At 47.3% G+C, this 23852-nt stretch overlaps 3 protein-coding genes across 6 annotated transcripts in view; 2 read left to right on the forward strand and 1 right to left on the reverse strand.

The window, feature by feature from the left end:
* PDC (phosducin) overlaps positions 1-5953 on the forward strand; it is a 14090-nt gene extending 8137 nt beyond the window's left edge. Inside the window, exons 2-4 of the mRNA XM_027901970.1 lie at positions 3463-3546; positions 4106-4266; positions 5425-5953. Coding sequence (XP_027757771.1) covers positions 3486-3546; positions 4106-4266; positions 5425-5949 — 747 coding nt within the window. The 5' untranslated portion in view covers positions 3463-3485 and the 3' untranslated portion in view covers positions 5950-5953. The remainder of the gene's footprint in view (positions 1-3462; positions 3547-4105; positions 4267-5424) is intronic.
* A 1885-nt stretch (positions 5954-7838) lies between these two features.
* ODR4 (odr-4 GPCR localization factor homolog) lies at positions 7839-20461 on the reverse strand. Of its 2 annotated transcripts, XM_027901966.1 has the most exons (13): positions 20300-20455; positions 20073-20201; positions 19615-19710; positions 18891-18997; positions 18151-18187; positions 17878-18018; positions 17284-17379; positions 16738-16803; positions 16170-16298; positions 15636-15726; positions 14414-14599; positions 10021-10113; positions 7839-8959 (listed from the first exon to the last, which is right to left on the reverse strand). In XM_027901966.1, the coding sequence occupies exons 1-13, from the start codon at positions 20396-20398 to the stop codon at positions 8892-8894; spliced, it is 1338 nt and encodes a 445-aa protein (XP_027757767.1). In that variant the 5' UTR covers positions 20399-20455; the 3' UTR covers positions 7839-8891. The 2 variants fall into 2 exon arrangements, with proteins under 2 accessions (XP_027757767.1, XP_027757768.1); XM_027901967.1 differs by lacking the exon at positions 16170-16298 and having other exon boundaries at positions 20300-20461.
* Positions 20462-21925: 1464 nt separating this feature from the next.
* TPR (translocated promoter region, nuclear basket protein) overlaps positions 21926-23852 on the forward strand; it is a 33118-nt gene continuing 31191 nt past the window's right edge. For all 3 annotated transcript variants that reach the window (XM_027901961.1, XM_027901962.1, XM_027901963.1), the window contains exon 1: positions 21926-22076. In XM_027901961.1, coding sequence (XP_027757762.1) covers positions 21926-22076 — 151 coding nt within the window. The remainder of the gene's footprint in view (positions 22077-23852) is intronic.

Consider the following 23852-nt stretch of genomic DNA (forward strand, 5'->3'; position numbering starts at 1 on the left):
TTAATAAAATTGTATTTTGGGGAAACAGAAAACTCTGTGAAGGCCAAAGGCACAAAATGATGCCACATCCCTGGAAGTGTCCAAGGCCAGGTTGGATGGGGCTTGGAGCAACCTGGGCTCATAGAAATTAAATGGCAGTGTCAGGCATGTACTTTGGGTTTGGGCTCTTTTCTTGCTGAAAAAGTGACTTATTGGCACACAAAGACACCTCAAATCTCCTCCACGAAGATATGGTAACTTTTGCTTTCTTCCCTCAGAAAATCTGACATAAAGACAGAAAAGGAAGGAAGTTATAGAAGTTATAGTCTCTTAAAATATGTATGTGAAGTCACCACAGGCATGACAAAATATGGCCTAATATATTAATAAGCCACAGACCTGACAAGGAAAATTTGTTCTCCCCACTTAAACTTTTCGGGAGCCACTTTCAGTTGTCAAAACCAATGACAAAAGCTGATGAAAATACAATAGTTCTTCTAAATCACTGATTTTCCCCCTCCCCTGAGACTGCTGTTCATCTGGAGGGCCACATGCTGTTAACACGGTGTGGAGGGGAAGCTTGGGATCAGCAGCAGTGCAGCTGGTGGCCTGGAAGGTGTGTGGGTGCTTCCTCAGAACTAGGAGGCATAATTAACTCCAGAGATGGCATTAATTAGCACGTTACCATCACTGCACATCATCCTGTTTGACTCAGCTCAGGCTCCTCTGCCCTCACCTTGTGCTCTCACCTTGAGCAAGTTATTTATTGGCATTGAGAGACTGCACATTTACATGAAAAAAACCCCAAATAATCAGCTGTGAAGCAGAAAGGCATCTCTCAGAGGAGCCAGGGAGGGAGGGTCCCCAGCACCCAAGCCCATCCCCAATGACTCCAACCATCCCCAGCAGGGAATCTCTGCCTCTGCCCCTGCCCCCTGTGCTCCATGACACTGTCAGGGGGGCTGCATTTACAAGTGACCTGAATGAACAGAAATTCGTTAAGGTCAGAAGACAGCCCTGTCAGTCAATTAATTAGGACCCACTTACGCCCACGAGAGCACCGTGAGCACCGTGGCCTCTCCACGGGGTTGCTGCTCTTCCCAGAGCTGCCATCCAGTGCAGAGGAGGGTTCCATCCATCCCCCTGCCAGGTACACCACACTGCAGCTCACCTGTACAGCCAGGGAGGTGCCAACTCGGGATGGGAGACACCTTGTGCTGGGTCACCCCGGGTGCCCTGGCCCTGCCTGCTGTGAGGACTCAGCGCTGCCATTTCCTCCTGGGGATGTTGCACAACGAGCTCCAGAGCTGGCAGCACCCACATTTCCCCATTTATTAGGAAGCTCATATTTTCCTTGGAAAAACGCAACTTGCCCAGCATATAAAAGAACACCTCCTCACCAGCCATAAAAAATCCCAACCAGCAACACAGCAGCTGCACCTCAACCCCTCAGGAGAACGTGGAAGAACTCCCTGCCCAGGTGGCTGTGCCCACACAGCTTTCCTGGAAGGAAGGGCATGTGCTCAGCCTGGCACCTCCCACAGCCACCCTGCAGTGACACGTTCGTGTGCCTGTGCCCTCAGACACCTACCTGGGAAACACCTGGCATGGCCAGCCCAGTCCCCAGAGCTGAGATAAGAATGACAAGTATTTAGGAGAGCACTTTGCCTGCCTGGCTCTGGGCTCAGGCCTGACTCAGTCACAGAGCTGGCATTTTAGGAGTTCCCCAGCCCGTGGTCACCTCCCAGGCTGTGCAGGGTCAGGAGTGTAAGCTCGTGCCACACTGCAGGAGCATGGTGAAACACAGTCTTCTGTGCTGTTATGATTCACCTCATCTTTTCAAATAAATTTTACAGAGAGCTTTCATTTGTTAGGCAATGTGCTGCCATCTCTGGGCACAGAGATGTTTCACCCAAAGCCTGGTCAAGGGTTCTGGTTGGAGCCTGCCACAGACTGTTTGAGTTTCATATCCTGTACTTTTAGTGCCTTTCAGGGCTCAAAGCTCTGAACCAGCAAAGCACAGAGAGGATGCTCTTGCTCCTCTTGGAACAACGACAATCTGCAGCAGCAGCAAAGAGAGCTTCCTGCAGATCTTTGTGTAAGCCATGGAAAGACTTGAGGCTTTAACCCAGCATATCCACATTATCTGTCCATCCCCAACATGGCAAAGATTCTTAGTTTTGCCGAGTGAGAAGGGATTAGCTTCAGATTTCTATTTCAGAATTGAGGGAGTAGCAATGATCCGGTAATCTGGATCTGCACAGTGACAACAATTTATCTACAGATTAACTACAGAGTTTACTCCAATAAAGTCTAACTCATTACCTGCTTTTCTTCCAAACTTACTTGCAATGTTTCCCACAAGTTTTGATTAATTGCCACGGGTATATGCTTGGGACAACTTCTTTGCATGTTTAATCAGCTTTGGTCCCAACACACGCAAGAATCGGATTCCTCCTGTCCAGCTCAGCCGTTATTCCCTGTTATCCCTTGATGCTGGGGTGGAAAAACGAAGGTGCACTTCCTCCTGTGCATGTGCATGCACCATTCCAGCACTCCAGGCTAACACCCAGGCAGCTTTTAAATAAGGCATTCACGGCATGAGAACATCTTAGCCTAAAGATGGTATTTACTGGGGAGTCAAGCAAAGCTTAGCTTAGCATATGAGCAGCTCAAACTGCTCTAGGCTGAACAGGAGCACTCAAATCCCCTGCCTTAAGGCCCCTTGGTGCTCTGTAGTGCTCTGACAACCCCCAGCTGGGATCATCTCCTCAGTGGGAATACTCAAAACCAGTGGATCTGCTTCAAAAACTCCACCTCAAGATAAAAAGGGTGTTGCTGTACCACAGTGCCCCAGGATTGCCACCTGGTTTCTAGAATGCGTAGGACAAGAGAGTGATTTTGATTTATAACCCCCATCATTTCTGCTATTTTGCAACAAACGTGGCCCAACCAGCTCCAGGATGTTCAGAGGCCTCTTGCCCAACAGGTTCAAATTCTGGACTCCATCTCCTGTATGTGAAATGAGCAGTTCAGGCAACCCTAAAGAGTAAATACTTGCAGCACTTACAAAATTATTTGGTTCCTGGTTGCAAGGGGGAATTGAAAAAAAAAAAAAAACAACACACACACACACACACAAAAAGAAGAAAACACTCAGTACACATTCCCACTGCAGGAAGTTTTACACCCACTGTTTCCCACCATGTCCCAGATGGGTGGGAAGGAACAGGATAATGAAGGAACCCTCAGCTGGGTACTTGCAGTGAGAGTCTGGCCAGATGTCTTTTGAAGGAGACTGACACATGTCCCAGCTGCTTCCCAGGGGACAGTGAGAAGCTCTATAATTATCATGTGTATTTTGATTTTGTGTTTGTATTTTTTGATCTCCACTGACACTCACTGCAGGACACTGCACACTGTGTTGTACCTGCTTATCCCTTTTCCAACCTCTTATTAACTGTCCTCATTTGGAACCTGCAGCATCTCCTACTCCAGCCACTGAAATGGAAGAAAATGCCAACACAAGCCTGGAAGACGACTTTGAAGGACAGGCAACACACACAGGCAAGGAAAGAACTGCTTTGTTTTTCCCCTAAAAATAAGCTAAACTTGGTCCAAAGACCAAGATCTGCATTACAATCAGAATTATTGTAGCATTTGCCTTATGGGTTACTCTTCCAGTGGAACAAGTATGGGCTTAAAAGGAAATGTCAAGTGCCCTGTACTCTTAATTTTCCTGTGATTCTTATACAGTTTATTTATAAAAATGCACTGTCTATAGACATTCAAATATACTTGTATGAAACACAAGCTTTGGCCAACACGGCAGTTTTACCAGGTTTCAACGTTCTCATCCTTGTTAACTACTGAAACAACTCACCAAAATCCTTTCCTGGGCTCCTGATAGGAGGCAGACCCCAGAGTGATAGAGGTTAGAAAAAACCCTTACTTTTTGGGACATGTTGGTCCCAAAGTTTGGGTTCTCAGCACTCCTGGGGAGAGTTCTGGCAGGAAGAGGGATGGACAGATAAACTGAGGCACACAGGGACAAAGCAGCAAAGAGCAGAAACTTCTCAAGGAGCTCCTTGTTGCAGACATTCTCATCCAGCTTCATCTCTCTCAGGGCCCAAAGGTGTGATCCATGACTGGAGGAAGTTCAAATTAGAAAGTGAAGATGGAGAGTCCTTATCCTTGAGCAAGAAAGAAATGCTTAGACAAATGTCTTCACCACACAGATCCTTCAGCAGAGATGACAAAGACACCAGGGAGAGATTCTGCCGTAAGGTAAGAGGAGTAGAGCAAAATAAATTAATTTGATTCTAGATAAAACATACCAGTTATCAGCTAGAAAATCCTGGATTTGCCAGACTCCATTTCTGTTTAACTCAGCAGAGCTCTCACAGCACAGAGAGAACAAACCATGTGCAAACCAACGGAGCTGGGAAGGGGCTGGAGCAGCAGGAGCAGCTGAGGGAGCTGGGGGGGCTCAGCCTGGAGAAAAGGAGGCTCAGGGGGGACCTTCTGGCTCTGCAAGTCCCTGACAGGAGGGGGGAGCCGGGGGGGGGGTCGGGCTCTGCTCCCAGGGAACAGGGACAGGAGGAGAGTGAACAGCCTCAGGCTCAGGGAAGGCTCAGGTGGCTCAGGCTCAGGGAAGGCTCAGGTGGGACAGTAGGGAAAAATTTTTCACCAAAAGGGTTGTCAGGCATTGGAACAGACCACCCAGGGAACTGATGGAATCACCATTCCTGGAAGTGTCCAAAAAAATGGGGATGTGGTGCCTGGGGACATGGGGTAGTGGTAGATTTGGCACTGCTGGGTTAATGGTTGGACTCAATGATCTTAGAGGGCTTTTCCAACCTTAAAGGTTCTCTGAGTCTCTCTCCCCAGTCCTCTCTCAAGCAAAAGACTCCAGTAAAACAAACAGGACACTTCACAACAATCTATCACAGCACAGTTTGACCTTTCTTCCTCTCTTCCCTGCCACAATGATCTGTCCTTGGTTAAGGCAATGGAAAACCTTAAACCTGTTTAAAGACCTATTCGTCAGGGACAGAGCTCTGAGCCTGAACGTCACTCATTGCCACCTGCCAGGTCTGACCGGGGGGGGACCCAAACCCCCCAAAACACAGCAATTAAGCTTTGAGCCCACTGCAGTCAGGGACAAAATTCCTGTTAACTCTGGCAGATCCAGAGGTTTTTGTCAAATGTGGCACCCGCCTCCAGTACTGCCATGTTGACGTGGGAGTGCTGAGGAGACTTTCAGAGTCACTGCAGGCAGCAACGGCCCTTCTGGGTCGGCTCTGATGCCCTTTAGACAGCAGCTGGGGCTCTCCCATCCCAGCCCCAGGGGCTCAGCACTCACTAACCCCACTGTCTGGCTCAGCACTCACTAACCCCGCTGTCTGGCTCAGCACTCACTAACCCCGCTGTCTGGCCCCCCAGATGAGCATGCAGGAGTACGAGCTGATCCACGCGCAGGAGGATGAGAGCTGCCTCCAGCAGTACCGCAAGCGCTGCATGCAGGACATGCACCAGAGGCTGAGCTTCGGGCCCAAGTTCGGCCACGTGTGTGAGCTGCAGAGCGGGGAGCAGTTCCTGGAGGCCGTGGAGAAGGAGCACAAAACCACCACGGTGATCGTGCACATCTACGAGGACGGCGTGAAGGGCTGCGACGCCCTCAACAGCAGCCTGGCCTGCCTGGCCGCCGAGTACCCCACCGTCAAGTTCTGCAAGATCAGGGCCTCCAGCACCGGCGCCGGCGATCGCTTCTCCAGCGAGGTGCTGCCCTCCCTGCTGGTCTACAAGGCCGGGGAGCTGCTGAGCAATTTCATCAGCGTCTCTGAACAGTTCAACGAGGAGTTCTTTGCTGTGGATGTGGAGGCTTTCCTCAATGAGTACGGGCTGCTGCCGGAGGGCGAGCTGCCCGCCCTGGGAAACGGCAACACGGATGAGCAGGATGTTGAATAGTCAGAGCCACAGCGCTCTCCCTGTCCTCCTCAGTAAGCTGTAAATCAATGTCAGTAACACTCACCTCATTTAGAGAAGGCTGTCTTTGCTAATTTATTCGCAAGATACAAACACACAAAATTATTTAACCTTTAGGATATGAATTTCACTTCAAACACATACAACTGGCAGTCCTGTACATAATTATTTCTACGCCAGCCACGAGTGATAGGAAGAACAGCAGACAAAGCTGGTGATCTTTAGGAAATGAAGGTAAAAAGGATTAAAAACTGAGGGCCCGTACCTGTGTCCAAGAAGCACGAGCCCTTCATTTCAGATTGATCCATCCCCTGTGCACACAAAAGGCCATGTCCATGCTGTGGATCATGGCTCCTCAGGAACACTTCAGCCAATTTCAGTGGGAAAAAGCAGTCTGAAGGACAAACAGCCCAAAGTCCTTGCATTCCTAAATAACTTAGGCAACTAGGACAGCATTTTATGCTTCCACATTTAATATTTGGTACTCGTGAAAAGAAATAAATTTCTCACCCTTCTTGTTGTCACTTTTGTGCCAACACTACAGAAGTGTTGCTCTCACAACAGCGAACACTGACACAGCATCAGCTCCTTTCATTTCATGGATGCTCCATATGTTGAGCAGCAATGTTTAAACTGTCTGCAGTATCTGGAAAAGTATATTGTGCTTCTGTAATAACTTTGAATAAAGCTTAACAGCCCTTGAGACCTGCCCCTGGAAGTGTGAACTATATTGGTAGTTACACAGTAATCCAAGAGACTTTTAAAAGATTCTTTTTCTCTTACACACACTTTTTCATTTGCCCTAAGCCCTCGTTTTCTTACGTTTTCAATGGCCAACCCGAAAGGATGGGACCATGAAATCCCCTCTTGGTTAGTCCTGTAATTCTCAGACAAGTGAGAACCTGCCTTCTTCCACATCCACTGTTTCCTCATGGCAGGATGACTGGAAGGCTCAATCTGTAGGTACAAGTCGAATTACTCATTTTTACTTTGACAGGGTCAAATTAATTTCTTACTCTCGTATGAAAGCAGAAATCCCATCAAAAGCAAATTCTTTGCCTTCTTCCAAGCTCAAATTGGAAAACCAGACTTCCACAGATGCTTGATACCTGGGTAGTTATAAGCTAGGGGGTTAATTTGACCACCTGTAGTAAGACCATAAAGAAAAGGATCATTTACCAAACACTGAGGGAGCTTGCAGGGGGGAAGGAAACCAGAGCTCTCTGCTAGGGGTCCCTGGAATTTTACATCCCAACAAGCTGTATGTTTTACACCACAAACACTAAAGGAGAAGAGCTATGGGATGAGTGTTTCACCACCATTTTCTTTTCTGGTGCCAGGTACTGAGCACCTCAGACCATGCACTTCACTTCTGGGGCTGAGTTTTGTGTGACAGGCAACTACACAATAACTGCTTCATCTCTTACCTCCAACATTTTGTATTCTACCTCCTCACCCCACCCCTCCCCAAAAGACAGCCAGAAGACGAACTCTTTGCTTTTCATTATGCCCCTCCTTCTAACAGAGACTTCAGCAGAGCAATTTTGAAGCCAACCATACTTTGCAGCAGGTTACAAAATTAATCCCAGTTTCTGGATAGCCCTCAGCCTCCCCTGGACGAACTGCTGGGCATGATGCCCTCGTGCTTTTGACTGCACCCCCTGGCACAGAATAAAAGGCAACTGTAAATGCCACAGAGCTGAACCCAACGCCCCATTACAACATCCACCCTCCTCCAGGAGGCCCTGCTTGGGCAACACCGAGCACAAAAGGTCAGCCCCCTGTTTCAGAGGACACTCACAACACTAAAAGCAGCTCTTTTTTCCAAACATGTAAAAACAGAGTACACAGATGAGGCAATACTAGTTGAGACACCTTTCTCACAGTTGCCTTTAATAAAGGTATCCCAGTACATCCTTGATTATGCTTTAGAACCAAAGTGTTTATTTTTAATTTGTGTTCCAGTGCCTTTAAACAAAAAAAAAAAGGTATTTGCAGTGGTATTAAAATGCTTTAAAATCTGGAACTCTTTTCTGTTGTAGCTCAGGTCCAAGTAAACATCACATCTCATATACAAATTATCTTTATTAACCTTCCTAGAATTCTTCCCTCCTTCACCTCTCCTCATGGCAAGTAAACATGTCATAGCCCAGTGTACCCTGAAAAATATCCTATAATGGAAAGCTTTCCGTTTATAGTCTAAAAATCCTGACCAGCAATAATTCTGACAACTTGCATGTACCTACAAGATAAACCACAAGGGCTGCCTACATGAAGCTGTTGCTGAAATAGTTAATATTCCAAGAGAACAATGATTGAATCAGAACTGGGCAGAGAAATGTATTGATTTCTGAGTTCTCCAGGTCTTGAACTAAGGTATTTACAGGTTGCCTTGGTCTAGTCTTGAAACTTCTAGAAACTATTTGTATACCTTTTATGCTAGTTAACCAGTATTACCTAAAAGCAAATCCAATTTTTCCCCCATTAATTTTAATGAGATGAGGTTTCTCTTAGCAAATTGATGCAGGAATTGTCATACCAGGTAACTACACTAGTCCTACCAGCAGCCTGAGAGACACCAGGAGCAGTATTTTGCACTGAAGGAGCCAGCAGGTAAAAAAATGAAGGTTCCATATTATCTTTTAAGGGTTCCTTATTAACAGAAATAACATTACCATTCATTTATATGGGGGACAGGGTTGGTTTCCTGTAAACTTGATTCACTTTCTACTTGATTCTGCACCTGCATAATTCTACTAGAGAGTTGAAGTGCATGCTGGAACAAGGGAGCTGAGCCTACCACTGCACTGCTATTGCACATCTACCTGGGGATATTTAGGCAACAATTAATTACTAATACATTAAACCGAGCTGTTTCCATCTTGGAAAGGGCCAACATTCCCATGGAGCTGCAGGGCTGCAGTTCAGTCACTGAAGTAGTTGAAGGAGAAGATGGATGCAAGGATTGCAACAGCAGCTGCCACCACCACACCTGGAATAACAGAGACACACAGAGTGAGGGGCCAAGGGCAGCACAGGCAGCTCGTGGAGGGCAGGGGCAGGTGATGTGCCCGAGGAGAAACCAAAGAGCCACTCCAAAAACTGCTTTTCTCAGGGAAAGGTTCTTCCCCCAGAGGGTGGTTGGCACTGAACAGGCTCCCCAGGGCAGTGGGCACAGCCCCAAGGCTGCCAGAGCTGCAGGAGGGTTTGGACAACGCTCTGAGGGACAGGGGGGGGATTGTTGGGGTGTCTGGGAAAGGCCAGGGGTTGCACTGGATGGTCCTGTGGGTCCCTTCCAGCTCAGGACATTCTGTGTTCTGTGAACTACCTCACACCACTGACCCTCAATCTAAAGCTACAGTGTTGGATAAATAAACTAGCAAAGCTCGACACGACATTTACAGTCAGAGTAGGGCCCTCCCAGAGATGCAGCTGCCTGCACACTTCTGCAGTGCCTGGGTCATAAATTAATGCCCTGATTTGAGGAATCAGGCTGGGAAAAAATAACTGACAGTTAAAGAAACAACCACTATGAAGTTTTTTCTGTTCTGTGCAGCACTACATGTACTCTGTAGGCCTCTTGGTAGCACAACAGTCATTTCCCTGTTGACTAACTTGCTCGTTACTGATGCAGCTGAGAAGACACACAGAAAACCCCCAGAACACCTGAGTAATGACTTAAGGAAAAATAATTATATATCTATAGCAAACACACATTCAATCTTCCAGTTACCATGTTCTAACAATAAATAGAAAGCGGAAGTTACTGCTTTGTTGACTAAAGTATAACTAAAGCGTAACTGTATTTTAATACTGGAAGACTCCCAGCCAAGAGAGCTGTACTAAGTACAGACAGAGCTGGACAAAGGAGTATCGTGGAGAAGTTGCGTTGAAAAGGAGAGTTCTGGGGCTGGTGTTCCCTGAATTACTGAGGCTGAAAATTGGCTGTTCCCTGAATTACTGAGGCCGAAAACTGGGATGCTGTGAGAGCAAACACGAAGGGCCTGCTGCAGTTTTGGGACTGCTACAGCAAAAATCTGGGAAGCAACATACCCATGTTTTGTTGAAGCTTCAGCAGCAGCGTGGCTTTTGTCAGTTGTGTCTGTTGTGTGTCCTCCAGCTTGTCAGCAACTGGACAAATATCAACTGCATGGAAATCAAGGGAAGAAGTAAACACCAGGGGAAGACTAACAGTTGTGTTTTACAATGAACTAATGCAAAGGGCCCAACAACTTTACATCAACTCTGTATTTATGGTACAAAAAGCAGTTTATTGAAGCAGTACAGTAGCAACAGCACAGTGCTAAACTGTTCTATGACAATGTGAGAGTAAAACTAAAGAGACAAAGTGCATTTGGGGAGGAGTTCCTCTTCTCAAACTCGTTTTCCACACCCTGCTTCCATGGTAACATACCCAATTGTATTTGCCTAGCCTGGGGAGAATTTGACTACGCTGAGGGGGAACCACCAAAATTTACCATTAACCACTTCCTAGTATGAGAGTTTCCCTTCAGAGCCACCTGTCCTGGGCTCAGGTCACATGCCAACCCACTGCCACAGAAGGATGAGCCCAGCATCACCCTCCTGCCCAACAGCCAGCAGTGCATCTCTTCAAACCACAGAAACTTCTTGGGGAAGATCCCATAAAAACACCCTTTCTGAGCAGGCAGAAAGGACTCATTCTTCTTGGGAGTGATTGCTAAACCCTTAGTCTGCTCAGCCAGGATGTGAGAGAGCTTGAACCTAATTCCAGCCAGATGGGATTCAAACCCATCCATATCCATTTCCTTCCCAAAGATTTCCCTCACCACTTGGCTCTCCCCAGCTTGCTGGAGACAGGCAGGAGAGAAACAAGGGCACTGATCTGCAGTGCTCCAGCTGAACTGTCTGTGCCACCTCCAGCCAGCATGGAATCCCAGATGGGGGTGGGCCAAGGGCCTTTCATTTGCATTCCCATTCCCAGGAGAGTTTGCTAAGGCACCACTTGTCCAAAGTTTGGGTTATAGCTCAGTATCTGTGACTGCAGACAACGTCTGGACAAGCAACCAGTCAGAGAAAGTGTTTGTGGCTGGGAAGAACAAGACAGGCACACTGAGATAGCAGAACGAGCCCAAGAGATTGTCCAGAAGACAAAGAAATCCCCCCAGCAGTACCAGACACCAAGTCTGAGAGTCCATGGAACACTGATCTAAATAAAACCAGAGCTCCTGTTTCCAAACCACCCAGCAGGGTTGTCCATCAGCTATAAATCAAAAATTACATACTTGAGTAATAAGGCACATCCTTTGTGTGATTCATATGCAAATGATTCACGAAGTACTTTCTCTATCATTAGCTACGGTGGAAATGTATAATCTAGATGTGATCAGAAAGGCTTTTCTGTCATCTCAGATGACTCATGAGGATGATTGTCTTCAAAACCTTCTCAAGTCAAACTCAGACAAGACCTGTTACACAGAAGCACTCAAAGTAGACTTTTAGAATCTGTCTTTATCCATTTTTACCCCTAAACCCACTGAATTTGTGTAGGATGTGCAGCAGCAGAGCAGTTACCAACTGTCTGAGAGGAAACTGCCCAAGACAGGGAGATATATAGATATCCAGACACATGCATGGCCATACACTGAGCAAAACATGGACTGGAGATCTCTGTGTGAGCTGCACATACACCTAAAATCAAAATAGCAACACATTTCAATGCAAAGTGTGGTTTTTTGAAGAGAAATTGTCAAATATCACTGAATGCCACTGGTCCTTAATGAGGTTTCATCAATGAGTGGTTTCATCATTATTTTTTCTGTGCCAAGGACTGCCCAAAATACGAAATGTTCAGCTAGAGGAATTACTAATTGCTGCAATACAGCTTTTTAGTATCTTAACTAGCTCAGTGAGAGAACCACATTCTGTCCAGTTCTGAACTCCCTAAAACACATCACCTTGGGATAATCTTGGGTCCCCTTTGAGGTCTGGACCCAGCAGGTTCCTTCCTGCCTTAGGTGTGATCAGCAGGTAGGATGGTCTGTGCCCTCTCACTTTCTGTTTCTCTGTGCCTTCCCAAGAACTGCACCTTTGGAAGCAGCACATCAAGGCAGCTGCACGTTCCTCAGAGGGGAAAATACACCCCAAAGAGAAAGGGAAAAAGAAAAAGAACCACTCTTGAGCCATTTAGTTACCAAAGGCATTTCTGGAGGGATGTGAGCATAAATCACACCAAGTTTTAAGAGCAGATGTTTTTCAGCAGCAATGCCATGAATCCTCAATCCCTCAGCAAGTCTGCAGTCCCTGACAAAGGGGAAGGGATTAGCACTGCTCAAGTCTTATTTGTGTCCATCCCCAGCCGCTGCACCAGGCAGGGGCAGGGATTTAGTAAAGCCAATCAGAACTGCAGAGCTTTCAGCTGCCTGTTTGGAAGCACTAAATACCTTGAAACTGCAGTGTTAGAGCTATTTACGGCCTGCATTTATAAATAGCTTGGGTTTTACTTTCTATTTTCCACGTAGCAATTTTAAAGCAGGACCCAGTAGTGTCCTCACTGGAGAGCTGTCCAAGGAATCAGGAGAGTAAAATTGGAGGAGGTCAAGCTCAATAAGCACATAAAAGTGACCTTCTCGAAATTTCCTATGTTTTGACTAAAAGCTGTTTAAAAAGCAAATCTTTAGCCTATACTGATTGGATCCTTTTCTTCTCAAGAGCATATTTTAAAGGGCAAAAATAAAATTATTTCAAAAGCCTGCTCATGTTCTTGCTTTTTAGACAGTTCTTCATATCAGCAACCTTTCCCCAGAAGCTCACCATGGAGAGATCTGCAGTTAATTCAAGGTTGGTGCCTCAGACCACAGGAATTGTGATTCAAATAGAAAGGCTGATGACAAACCACTTACTGAACGTTGGATGTTCTTATAGAGAACCATCACGATGCTCAAATCAGAACTGGAAAAGCCTCCACACAAGGGAAACCCCCAACTGCTGTCAGGGCACAAAAACCTGCTCACAGCAACACCTGGACACTTCATACCAAAGCAACCATAAAAAATCAAACTGCTTAATTAAGGTTTTCTCTTCGAATGCAGAACACTTTTCTTAGGCAGTTAATAGGTCTCATTTCTAAAAGGACCCTTCTGGGGGAAGGTGATTTTAATAAACCACGAGTTAATGAGGCCATGAGAGTAATTATCAGAATGAACAGATCCCATTCTATGAACAATCTTTATGGAGTTCTCCAGGATAAGGTCAGGTTTTCCTAAAATCCTATTTGTATGGTTTTCCTTCTTCTCTCCTATGCACTTCCTTTAATTTGTGGGTTGTTGTGGTTTTTTTTTTTTCCCTAAAGAAAATAAGCACTTACTTTAATTTAGTAATTAAATTAATTTTAAATTTGCCTTTTTTTTTTTGGTTAAAGAACATAACTGTACACCCAGCAAGCTCCAAGAGCACCCAAGCTCATTTTGTGGCCATCCTTTCACACACACAGTACTGGCATCAACCTTTCTGAGCCACTGCTGTCAGTGCAAAGGGGTTTTCATCCCACCTCCAGATCACACAATAAAGCTCAACTGAATCATCTCCTCTGTCCCTCCCACACCTCCATCCCCTGCTACAATACTAATTTGCTTCCCTGAGTACCACTGATTCCCTAAAGCTCAGCAGTAATGAGCTGTAAGAGTATTAAAGTGACTCTAATAATGCCAGCCAGGTTTTTACTGGCTTTCCTGTTTTCCTTGAGGTCCCTGAGCTGGGGACACCTCGCACATGATGAGTCAGTTCACAGCTGACAGGTTGGTTAAAGCCTTTGGGGGGGAAGTGATTCATTTAGAAAGGTAAAAAAGAATTTAGGGTGAGCTCTGACATTGCCTCCAAGTAAACAAGCAGGTCAAGGAGAATATCAACACTCCTAGCTCACCCTGCACAGCAAGTCATGGCTGCACTTCCCAGTTTTATCCCTAAATACCAACAGCAGAAAGTATTCTGAACTCTTATATGAGAATTAATGCCACTCTTTTTACATTTAAATTATAAAACTGTAACCTGCAGTTCACGTTCGTGTTGATGGAGGGAAAAATTAGGGAGAAAAATCTTTTCCATGAGATCACAGGATGCATTTCAACATCAGGTTTCATTTCTACATTAAAATCAACATCACATAGGGGAAAAAAAAAAAAGCCAATAGGGAATGATATAAACCAGAAATATTCAGAAAAAGGAAGTCAGTAACTGATTATAGCAAAATATCTGTTAAAGGGCATATAAGAGTTTCATAATCAGATCATAAGCTTGTATGAAATTCAGTAGAAAATGAAAAACCCTCTCAGTTTTCATTTTGGGTGAAATCACAGATCTTGGAGCTCGTATGGAGCAAGCTGACTGTACCTGGATAAAAGTGGCCTATGGCACTGGACAACACTGTCGTGAGAAATGCTGCCGCCTGCCCTGGCTCTCAGACACTCACCTGTGCTGATCCCCTCTGCTGTGTGGATATCTTCAGCTGGCACAGCCTGATCCAGCAGCTCCACAAAACGCTCCTGGATCTCCCCAGCGGCCTCGTCGCCGAACTTGTAGTCGCTGAGCATGACACTGGACCCAGGCACGGGCACAAAGAGTCTCTGGGGCAGCACGTGGTACTCCCTCCCCAAACCTACAGGAAAAGGGGGAAAAACACCATGCCAGTTAGGATAAGATTCCCCCTTGACCTCTGGCCATAAGATAAAGCTACTGCAAAAGAACTGCTCGAGCCCTCCACGTAAAAACCCTGATCTCAGCCGTGGCTTGGGCAGCTGTTGCTGTTTTGTGGAGGTTTTGGCTGCTGTTATGTTGATTTATGTCTTTACATGATTAGTCTCTCCAGAAGTATCCAACAGAGCTCTAAAATGGTAAAATTTCAAGCAGAGTTCTTCTCCTGTTTGGAATGATCAGCAGCACTTGGGACAGCCTGCAGAGGAGGATTTCACCACCACAAGGGATTGCAGACACAAAGTTCGGGTGCCACCTAAAGAGCAAACTCAAAACTACACGCAAAGGAAAAGGCTTTCCTTCACCTAAGATGCTCACACTGCTGTTTCAACTCACTAATTTATTATTTAGACCCAACAACAAGGTAACTGGACACCTCTTTTAAAGTTTAAAGAATCCCAGGATACTTCTTCATACCATAATTCTCATATGCAATGCCAATTTAACAGAGATGAACTACTGGATTTCAGGGCTCCTGTCCACTAACACTTGTAACACAGGTGACAGAAAAACATGCAAGGCCATGCCCAGCTGGTTCTTTTAATCCTACCAAATTTTAACATCCTGCAATACTATATGGGAATGCCATACAGTGATTTCAGAACGAAAAATCTAAAATGTGCAAGTTTCAGTTGGAACTTCAGTGACAGGAATTTCAACTATAGAAGTTTTAAAAATCACAGTATTTCTAATCAGTGAGAAAGAAGCCAAAATTGTCTTTTGTGGTCACGAGAACTGAATGCTGGCATGCCAAAGGACACATTTGAACCTGACAAACATTCTCCAGATTTAAGAAAAAGTCAAGGCCGCTGAGCAGAAATTGTGCCTTGTGCTTTTTACTCTGCTCCAACCACACTGGATCTTCACTGTACCAGCAGAATTTTCCACAACAACCAAAATTCATTGCAAATATGAGCTGCTGGGGGTTTTATGTGTCTTACTTTTTTTCTGAGGTCCTTCATTTAAAATCAGGTCTTCAAACAGTATTTCACACCTATCACTCAATGTGTTTATTATGTCTCTTTTCAGAGCCTGCAAGGACAAAGTGAAATCATCAGTGATATAAATATAATTATCAGTAATATAAAAGCTATTTGCAGATTTTGACTAGAAGAAATAACCCAAGTACCTCATAGGTTTAACCCCTGGTGAGAGAATAGTTTTTCCCAGGAAATCAAAACTGATGTGAATTTTAAAAGCTCAATAAAGAGAAGCTAACATCAAAAGAACTAACATCCTGAAAGAAAACAGCAAAACAAACATGAAAAGCTGAGGAAAGCTTTGGGAATTTTATCTGTCAACTTCTGGACATTTAGCACTAAAACCAAACAAAAATATTCACGAGGCACTGACACAAAAACATGCAAGGGGATGAACGTTTTGACCCCACTTTATTTTGGCGAAATAAAACCAGCCTGGCAAAGTCCACGTATTTCAGAAAAGTGTCTGTGCTGAACAAATCCCCTTTTCAGTACCTGAATGGCTTCTTTAACCCTTGGCCTGTTGTTGTGGATGTAGGCTCTGCACTTCACAGCCCCTCGGAGGTTTATGGAGCCACTGCACACCTGCACTGTGGCTGTCGATCTGCCACCTGAACCCTGGCACTGCAAAACAAACAGTTCAGCCTGGTCTTACCAGGGCACCTGCAGCACCAGGAACGAAAACAGGGCTAGGACATCACCAGCACTCCTTCAGATGTTCACATGCAACCTGTCTGCCCTCAGGATGCAGAGCCACCCTGAAATCAGTGTAGACAGGTACACACAGGTATCCTACTGCCAAATGAATCAGTTTGCAGGGCTTCTTTTCCATAAGCTGTTTTCCTGTGCAGCTCACAGACAAATGTGGTTTTCACACTCCAAGAGTTTCTAAAGGCATGATCTGTCAGCAATCATATCAAACAATATCTACAGGAGCAAAAAAAGCCTTACATTCGAATAAGTAAGCTGGATTTCTAGGCAGTAATTCAGACTTATTTTACTTTTTTACTCTGTTTTATAATATGACAGCAAGGTTATACTTTGCAGACCACTAAACACTTACCAGCTGTGTCAGCACCTTGACATCAGAGAACTGAGTGCTGGACTGAGTGTTTCCTCTTGACTTTTTCTGAGGGGAAAAAAAATTCTTTGTGTCATGAAACAGGAAAAAAAGTCACAGAATCAAGTCTCCTCACTATGGCATAAAATGTGCCCTAGTTTACAGCCTTCAAGAGAGAAAAATGCCACATAGAAAGCAGCCAATACAAACTAAAAGGAGAGACGGACACATCAGCCAAACAAAGTGCTTCCACTAAACATTCAGGCAGATGCAGGTCTTTGCAATCTCATCACCTACATTCACATCTCACTCATGTTCTTTAACAGCAACATTTTAGTCAGACTTCACATCTAATTATTGTGTCCAAGTTGCCCAAGGAAGAAGCTGGAGCCTGCAGCAAAGAACAGTGCAGTCCTGAGTATCAGTGACCTGGAGCAGGTCAATTAGATCAACAATACTGTACAGAAGATGTCTCAGTCAATGCTTCACCACTCTGGAGCTTCCAAAACACATCTATCAGAGCTCAATTACTTGTTGTTTGGGACTCACCTGCCCTTCCAGTAGCTCTGTATCATCATCTTTAACTTGTCCATTGATCAGGAAAACACTGTCTTCTATCTGCTTTGACCACCGGTTTAACCCGTTCTTTAAAGTAAGAGAAAACACAAAAATCTCATCAGAAAGAGGAGAGTTTCACTAAAGGGTTGGGAAGTACCACACTGAAATTACAGAAACACATGTTTCAGCAGTTACTCCAAGGGAGTGTTAAAGTCTGTGAGAAAACACTGTTTTTTTCCAAAGGTAACCCTTGGACCCATCATGTTCAGAACACAGCCATGAAGAAACAAGAACTGCAACCCTTCCTAAAAACCTCTAACCGGGTGTAACCTTTCACCTTTCCCTGAGGCAACAGAGATGTTATTTGGAATGCTCATGACAATTGTTAAGTAGTTTTGAGCCAAGGAAACTTCTCACTGAGCACAGCAGAAGAATTGCATTTACCAGAGGAATAACTGCTAAATATTCTCCCCTGATTAGTCCTACTCCTCTATGGCCCTATTCAAATCTTTCTCTCTCATTTCATTTTCAACAGAGAAATTGCTGTAGCAATCGGTGCAGTAACTGGTGCAGGCAGTTTGTTACCTTGGTATTCTTCTCCAGGTCGTGGTTTGGGGAAGTAGCAAGGAGTGGAATGTGAATGTTAACATTTACTGTGCAGCCCAAAGCCAACCAGGAGGCAGACAGAGCACTCTGGTATTTCCAATCTGCTGGTTTGGCTGAACTCTGAGAGCAGAGAAGACAAAAGAGCCATAAAACACCTACACAAAGCACTGTGTAACTCAGATGGCAATGTATTTTTGGAACATGACTTGCCAGGCACTAACAGCTGCCCAGGGCACAAGAGGACGAGCTCACCTTTGGGTCTTGCACGTCGTAGGTTCTGCAAACTACTCTTTGCTACTTAAAGAAAAAAACTCAGTGAAAGGCAAAAGAGCAAGCAAGAACAATTCCCAATTCACTTTGTCCCTTACTAAACCTTTTTGTGGAGCTAACTGATGCTCTGAAGGAAGTTCTCACCTCTCATGAGTGTAAAAAAGGGGAACACCATTTGCCTGCAACTCCAACTCCCACAGTGCTGCTGTCCCAGCTCTTACAAGTAAATTAGGATATGTACTCTCAGGGAGAGCCACCAGGGCACCAATGTGGAATTTGTCCTTGTCTCTCTCACCTCTCTAAGGAAGATCCTCCTTTCTCTCCTTGTATTATCTCATTACCAGCAGCCCCTGCAGCACCAGTACTGATCCCCATGCCTGCTGCTTCCCCAGTTCCATGGAAGTACCACTGCTAACAGCAAGATCAAGGGGTTAAACACTATTGTAAATGTTTTCTTCAACTTGTGCAAATCAAGACTGACTGGGGAAGGCATAATATGATGCCACCACCCAGACAAACCTAACAGTAAGGAATGATGGGAATTTTGGGAGGATAAGACAGTCAACAGCCTTACTCATGGCCCAGCAGAAAACTTCCCAATTCCCATTTGATCTCTGTCTGCCTGAACTCAGAGAACTCCCTCCTCCCCACTCCTCATTTATCAGCAGTTACACCGGTCAGGGGCAGCAGCTCAGCCAATAAACCTTGCTCATAAAGGATACTTTTTTGTACCAGAACAGATCTGAAGAGCTGCTCTGTCTGACACCTCCTCCTCAGCAGGTTTCCAGAGCCTTCTTTTAGTCAGGGACTTTTCCACTGAGAAGATTAGCTAAAGAGCAAAAAACAGGATGGATTTTCCCACAGTCATACACACTGTAATTTCTGGAATATAGCCTTGTACTAAAGTTTTAAGTCCAAGTGATACCAAAAGTCTATCAGACCGTTTTAAATTTAACCCCAGAGGCCCAAGACAAATACACAAGTTTGAGACATTTCTAGATATAAAAAGATATTTCTTTTAACTAAGAATTATAAATTTTTCACTACTGCAAACATCTCCAATCTGAGCAATTCATTCAGACAAGGAAACCTGACATCACTAACACCTGTGTCACAAGGATTTAGTTTAATATAAACCTTGAAGATGCCTTTCCTAAGCCAGAATGTCCACATTCAGTAAACAGAGATAAAAACAGCAAAAAGAAACTCAGATTTGCTGCTGCAGCAACAAGCAACAGAAAGTTAGGAAATAGTGTCCCACAGGACAGGGATTTCTGGGGTTCCAGCCTGGAAAACACACATCAAACAATAATATCTATATTTTCTGACTTAAAGCAACAAAATATACTTGAGTACATACTCAAGTCAGTGCTAGGGAACTCCTCAGACACACAGCCAGAGATGCTCCTGCCTCCCCACTGCCTTCCCAGCAGGAATTCTGCTCACCTTGCGCAGGGCGTTCTGCCCGTCCTTTGACAGCTCTGGGCTCGCAATCAGAAACACACCAAGAACCAGCAACCCTCCAGGGAGCATCCTGGACACCTTCAACATGAAAAGGAATGTTTATTAGCAGGACTCGGTGGCCTAGGAACCGTGCAACTCATCAAAGAGGAGAGGAGTGTGCACAAACAGGTGAGGCTGGAGTTCACTCATGGGATCCTTTGCAGTGGAGGAACACACCCTGCAAATGTTCTCCCTTCAGTGCTCTCAAGTCTCCTTTCATCAAAAAACCTGAAAGCAGTACAGGTATTTGTGGATTAAAGTATCTGTGCCCAGCCTGGCGAGGAAGGTTCTTCCACTTGGAGAGAAAGGCTCACACAAGTGACAAGATGATACTCTGTGACCATCTCATTTCCCTGCCGTTCCTCCCACCCCTCTGCTGTCCCCCAGGGTGAGCTCCTCACCTGGCTGGCGTGTGTGGTTATCCACTCCTCATCCAGGGATGCCAGTCTGGGAGGGATGTTCTGCTCCTTGTGCTGCTCCCTGGGAGGGGTCCGGACAGCCCTGATGACGTAGTCCCGCTGTGGGGAGCACTGTACACAGCATCCATGTGAGCAAACACCGTGAGTGGCACCAAGGACAGGGGTCTCCCTATTCCCAGGAGCGGCTGGAGCAGCCACCCCACACTCACCTGCCCTATCAGCAGCCCAGTGACAAAGGGCGTCACCGCCGTGCTGAGCTCGGTCAGGTACTGCCCGACCCTCTCCTCCACCAGGTACGTCCTGCCCATGGCTCTGGGTTAGGCTCGAGCCTTGGGGGCCCACCCTGCAAAACAAACAGTGCACGAAGTCAGAGGAGGTGCTTGTACAGCAACGGGAAAACAGTCTTACAAAGAGAACCTCCGGAACTGCCCAGGCTGGAAAATCCCCCGAGATCATCCAGTCCGGCGTTCCCTCTCCTCCTGTCCCTCTTCCCTGGGAGCAGAGCCCGAACCCCCCGGCTCTCCCCTCCTGTCAGGGATTGCAGAGCCAGAAGGTCCCCCCTGAGCCTCCTTTTCTCCAGGCTGAGCCCCCCCAGCTCCCTCAGCCGCTCCTGCTGCTCCAGCCCCTTCCCAGCTCCCTTCCCTGCACACACTCCAGCCTCTCAGTGTCTCTCTTGCCATGTGGGGCCCAGACCCAACCCCAGGATCTGAGGTGTGAAACAACTCCAAGTGACCGTTTCTTGCTGCATTTTGTCTCCCCAGAGGCCAGAATGTAAAGGATGCACTTTTCCATTCACACAGGGACTCACTAAATTCCTCCCTTGTACCTAAAACGTGCCATGCACCGTTCCCATTGCAATTCCCAAGGCATTCCAAGCACAGCATCTGTGGGCATTCCACACAGCCACCTCTGCAGCTCCCACTGTGAACCCAGGAATGGAGGCTGCCCCAGACCCCCCTCCTTCCATGCAGGACTGGTCTGAAAGCCCCTTCATGCACCAAGGGCTCCCACAGAGAATCGACATCAAACAGCTGGAGCCCGAGAGCACCCGGTGAGGAACAAAGGGGCTCCCGAGGCTCCGCCTGGAGGCTCTCACACCTCACAGCAGCCCCACGGCCTGGGCCGCGGGTCCCACACCTGGCTCGGCATCCCCGGGCTCAGCACCCACCGCAGCCCTGGGTCAGCACCCACCGCATCCCCGGGCTCAGCACCCACTCGAGCTCAGCACCCACCGCATCCCTGAGCTCAGCACCCACCGCATCCCTGAGCTCAGCACCCACCGCATCCCCGGGTTCAGCACCCACCGCATCCCCGGGTTCAGCACCCACTCGAGCTCAGCACCCACCGCACCCCTGAGCTCAGCACCCACCGCATCCCCCGGATCAGCATCCCCGGGCTCAGCACCCACCGCCTTCCCGGGCTCCCCAGCGCCCCACGCCCACCCCGCCGGATCCTGGAGCCCATCAGTGTCCGATGTCAGCCCCAGCCCGTGTTCCGCCTCACCGAGCTCGCAGTTTCGGCTCCGCCGCCGCCTCAGCCGAGCACTGAGGTGTCCATCACACGTCATCAGGCGGGGCCGGGGGCGGCGCAGGGCGATGAGCTGTCAGTGCGGAGCGCGGGAAAAGGGCCCGGGGGGGCGGTCCCGGCCCCACCATAGAGAGAGCGGCGGGAGCGGCGGGACGGCGGCAGCGCCCTCACAGCACCCCCGGGACACCGGGAGCCTGGAGGCACCGGCAGCCCCACAGCCAGGGCGGCCGCGATCCCAGGGCTGTCCCAGGCCCCGCCCCGCGCGGCGGAAGCGGAAGCGGCAGCGCGGGGGCTGAGGGGGCCGCGCCATGGCGGCCGTGCTGCAGCAGCTCCTGGAGCGCGCCGAGCTCGCCAAGCTGCCCCGCGCCGTGCAGGGCAAGCTGGAGCGCTTCCTGGGCGACCAGCAGGGCGAGATCGATGGGCTGCGCGCCCGCCACGAGCGCTTCAAGGTGGACAGCGGTGAGTGCGGGCCCGCGGGCCTGGCCCAGGGCAGGCAGCGCGGCGGGACGGGGCGGCTTCCAGGGGTACCCTGGGGGCTGTGAGAGCAGGAAGGGCCCTGCAGGGAGACCTGCTCAGATTTGGTCTCTCTCGTTGACTCCTGGAGTCTCTTCTTTTTTTTTTTATTTTTTTTCTCTTGCCAAGAATGTTCAGGGTCAAAACTGTATTTGGAGTGGGTTTAAAGAGCAGCTTTTTGCCAGGTTTTTATAAGCAGTGTTTTCCCTGATATTGTGTGTGCGACCAGCGGGGTTGGGAAGGGGCTGGAGCAGCAGGAGCGGCTGAGGGAGCTGGGGGGGCTCAGCCTGGAGAAAAGGAGGCTCAGGGGGGACCTTCTGGCTCTGCAATCCCTGACAGGAGGGGGGAGCCGAGGGGGTCGGGCTCTGCTTCCAGGGAACAGGGCCAGGAGGAGAGGGAACGGCCTCCAGCTGTGCCAGGGGAGGGGCAGGGGGGACAGCAGGAAGAATTTGTCCCTGGAAAGGGTGGTCAGGCACTGGCAGGGGCTGCCCAGGGAGGTTTGGAGTGCCCAGCCCTGCAGGGATTTCAAAGCCGTATGGCTGTGGCCCTGGGGACACGGGTTACAAGTGACCTGGGCAGTGCTGGGGGATGGTTACTCTCTGACCCTCCAGGTCTCTTCCAGCCCAGAGGATTCTGTGCTCCTGCCTGCTCTGATCCTCCCTGGGGAGGAAAAGTAGAGCTTTGTTTTCCCAGCTGTCAAACAGCCTCAGGTTTATACCTTTCTGGTACATAACACGTTGAAGACCATCCTGTGAAATGGTCCCGAGAGAACCAACGTTTTTGGGTTGATTTGGAGATTTCTTGGTCACAGAACAATAATGCCAGGGCAGAGGAGTTTAAGGTTGGGAATCAGATCATTTATTGGGAATGAAACTTTGCTTTCCTCTTTCTTTCAGCCTCTTTCAGAGGTCATGCTAAACTAAAGTGCAGTGTAAATTAAGGGAACCCCCACATTTTAGCAGGGTACTCTTCCAGCTCCACTCGTGTGTGTGGCAGGAGGGGCAGCATTGTTTGGAGCTGGGAGGTGTGAGAGGAAGCAGGAGATGAAGAACCATCCCTCAGGACTTCCTGAGGAGCCCATTCTGCCCAAGAGTTCTGCTGAGTGTTTTACAGCCAAGCTCCATGACACAGTTACTGTTTCAGATAGAAGTTCAAGCCTAATTGTTCTTTTCAGTACTCAGAGAATAGAGCACAGGGATTCATTTTGAGAAGTGTTCATTCCAACCTTCCCAGTCAAACCCCTTGATCCTGGGATTACGTGGGGGTTATTGTACGTGTGGAGAAATAACTCCAGAGGTAAAAGAAGTTGTGAGTTGATGAAAGCACACTGCATAATTGTACTGCTCCAGTGTCTGTGGCTACAGCAGAAATGTTAAAGAACTATTCACATTTAGTGGGCTGGTTTTTTTGGATCATTTCATAGAATCACAGAACAGTTTGGGTTGGAAGGGACCTTACAGCTCATCTTGTTCCAGCCCCCTGCCACGGTTGGAACCTCCCACTAGACCAGGTTGAAGCATTTCACAATTTCTGGAAAATTTTCATGCTAGCAAAATATTTTAAACAATGTTAATTCAAAGTGGAAATGCAGCTTTTTGCTTTTAAAAACACTTTTTTTCTTTCCAATTTCACTACAGTCTCAGTATTTTAGATACTTCCTTTATAAATGCCTTTCTTTGGTGGCAATGTCTGTTAATAATGATCCTTGTTAGAAGTGAAAAA

The sequence above is a fragment of the Empidonax traillii genome, unplaced genomic scaffold, assembly GCF_003031625.1.
Source record: "Empidonax traillii isolate 1590-97213 ecotype Southwest subspecies unplaced genomic scaffold, ASM303162v1 scaffold827:size534266, whole genome shotgun sequence".
Taxonomy (NCBI): Eukaryota; Metazoa; Chordata; class Aves; order Passeriformes; family Tyrannidae; genus Empidonax; species Empidonax traillii.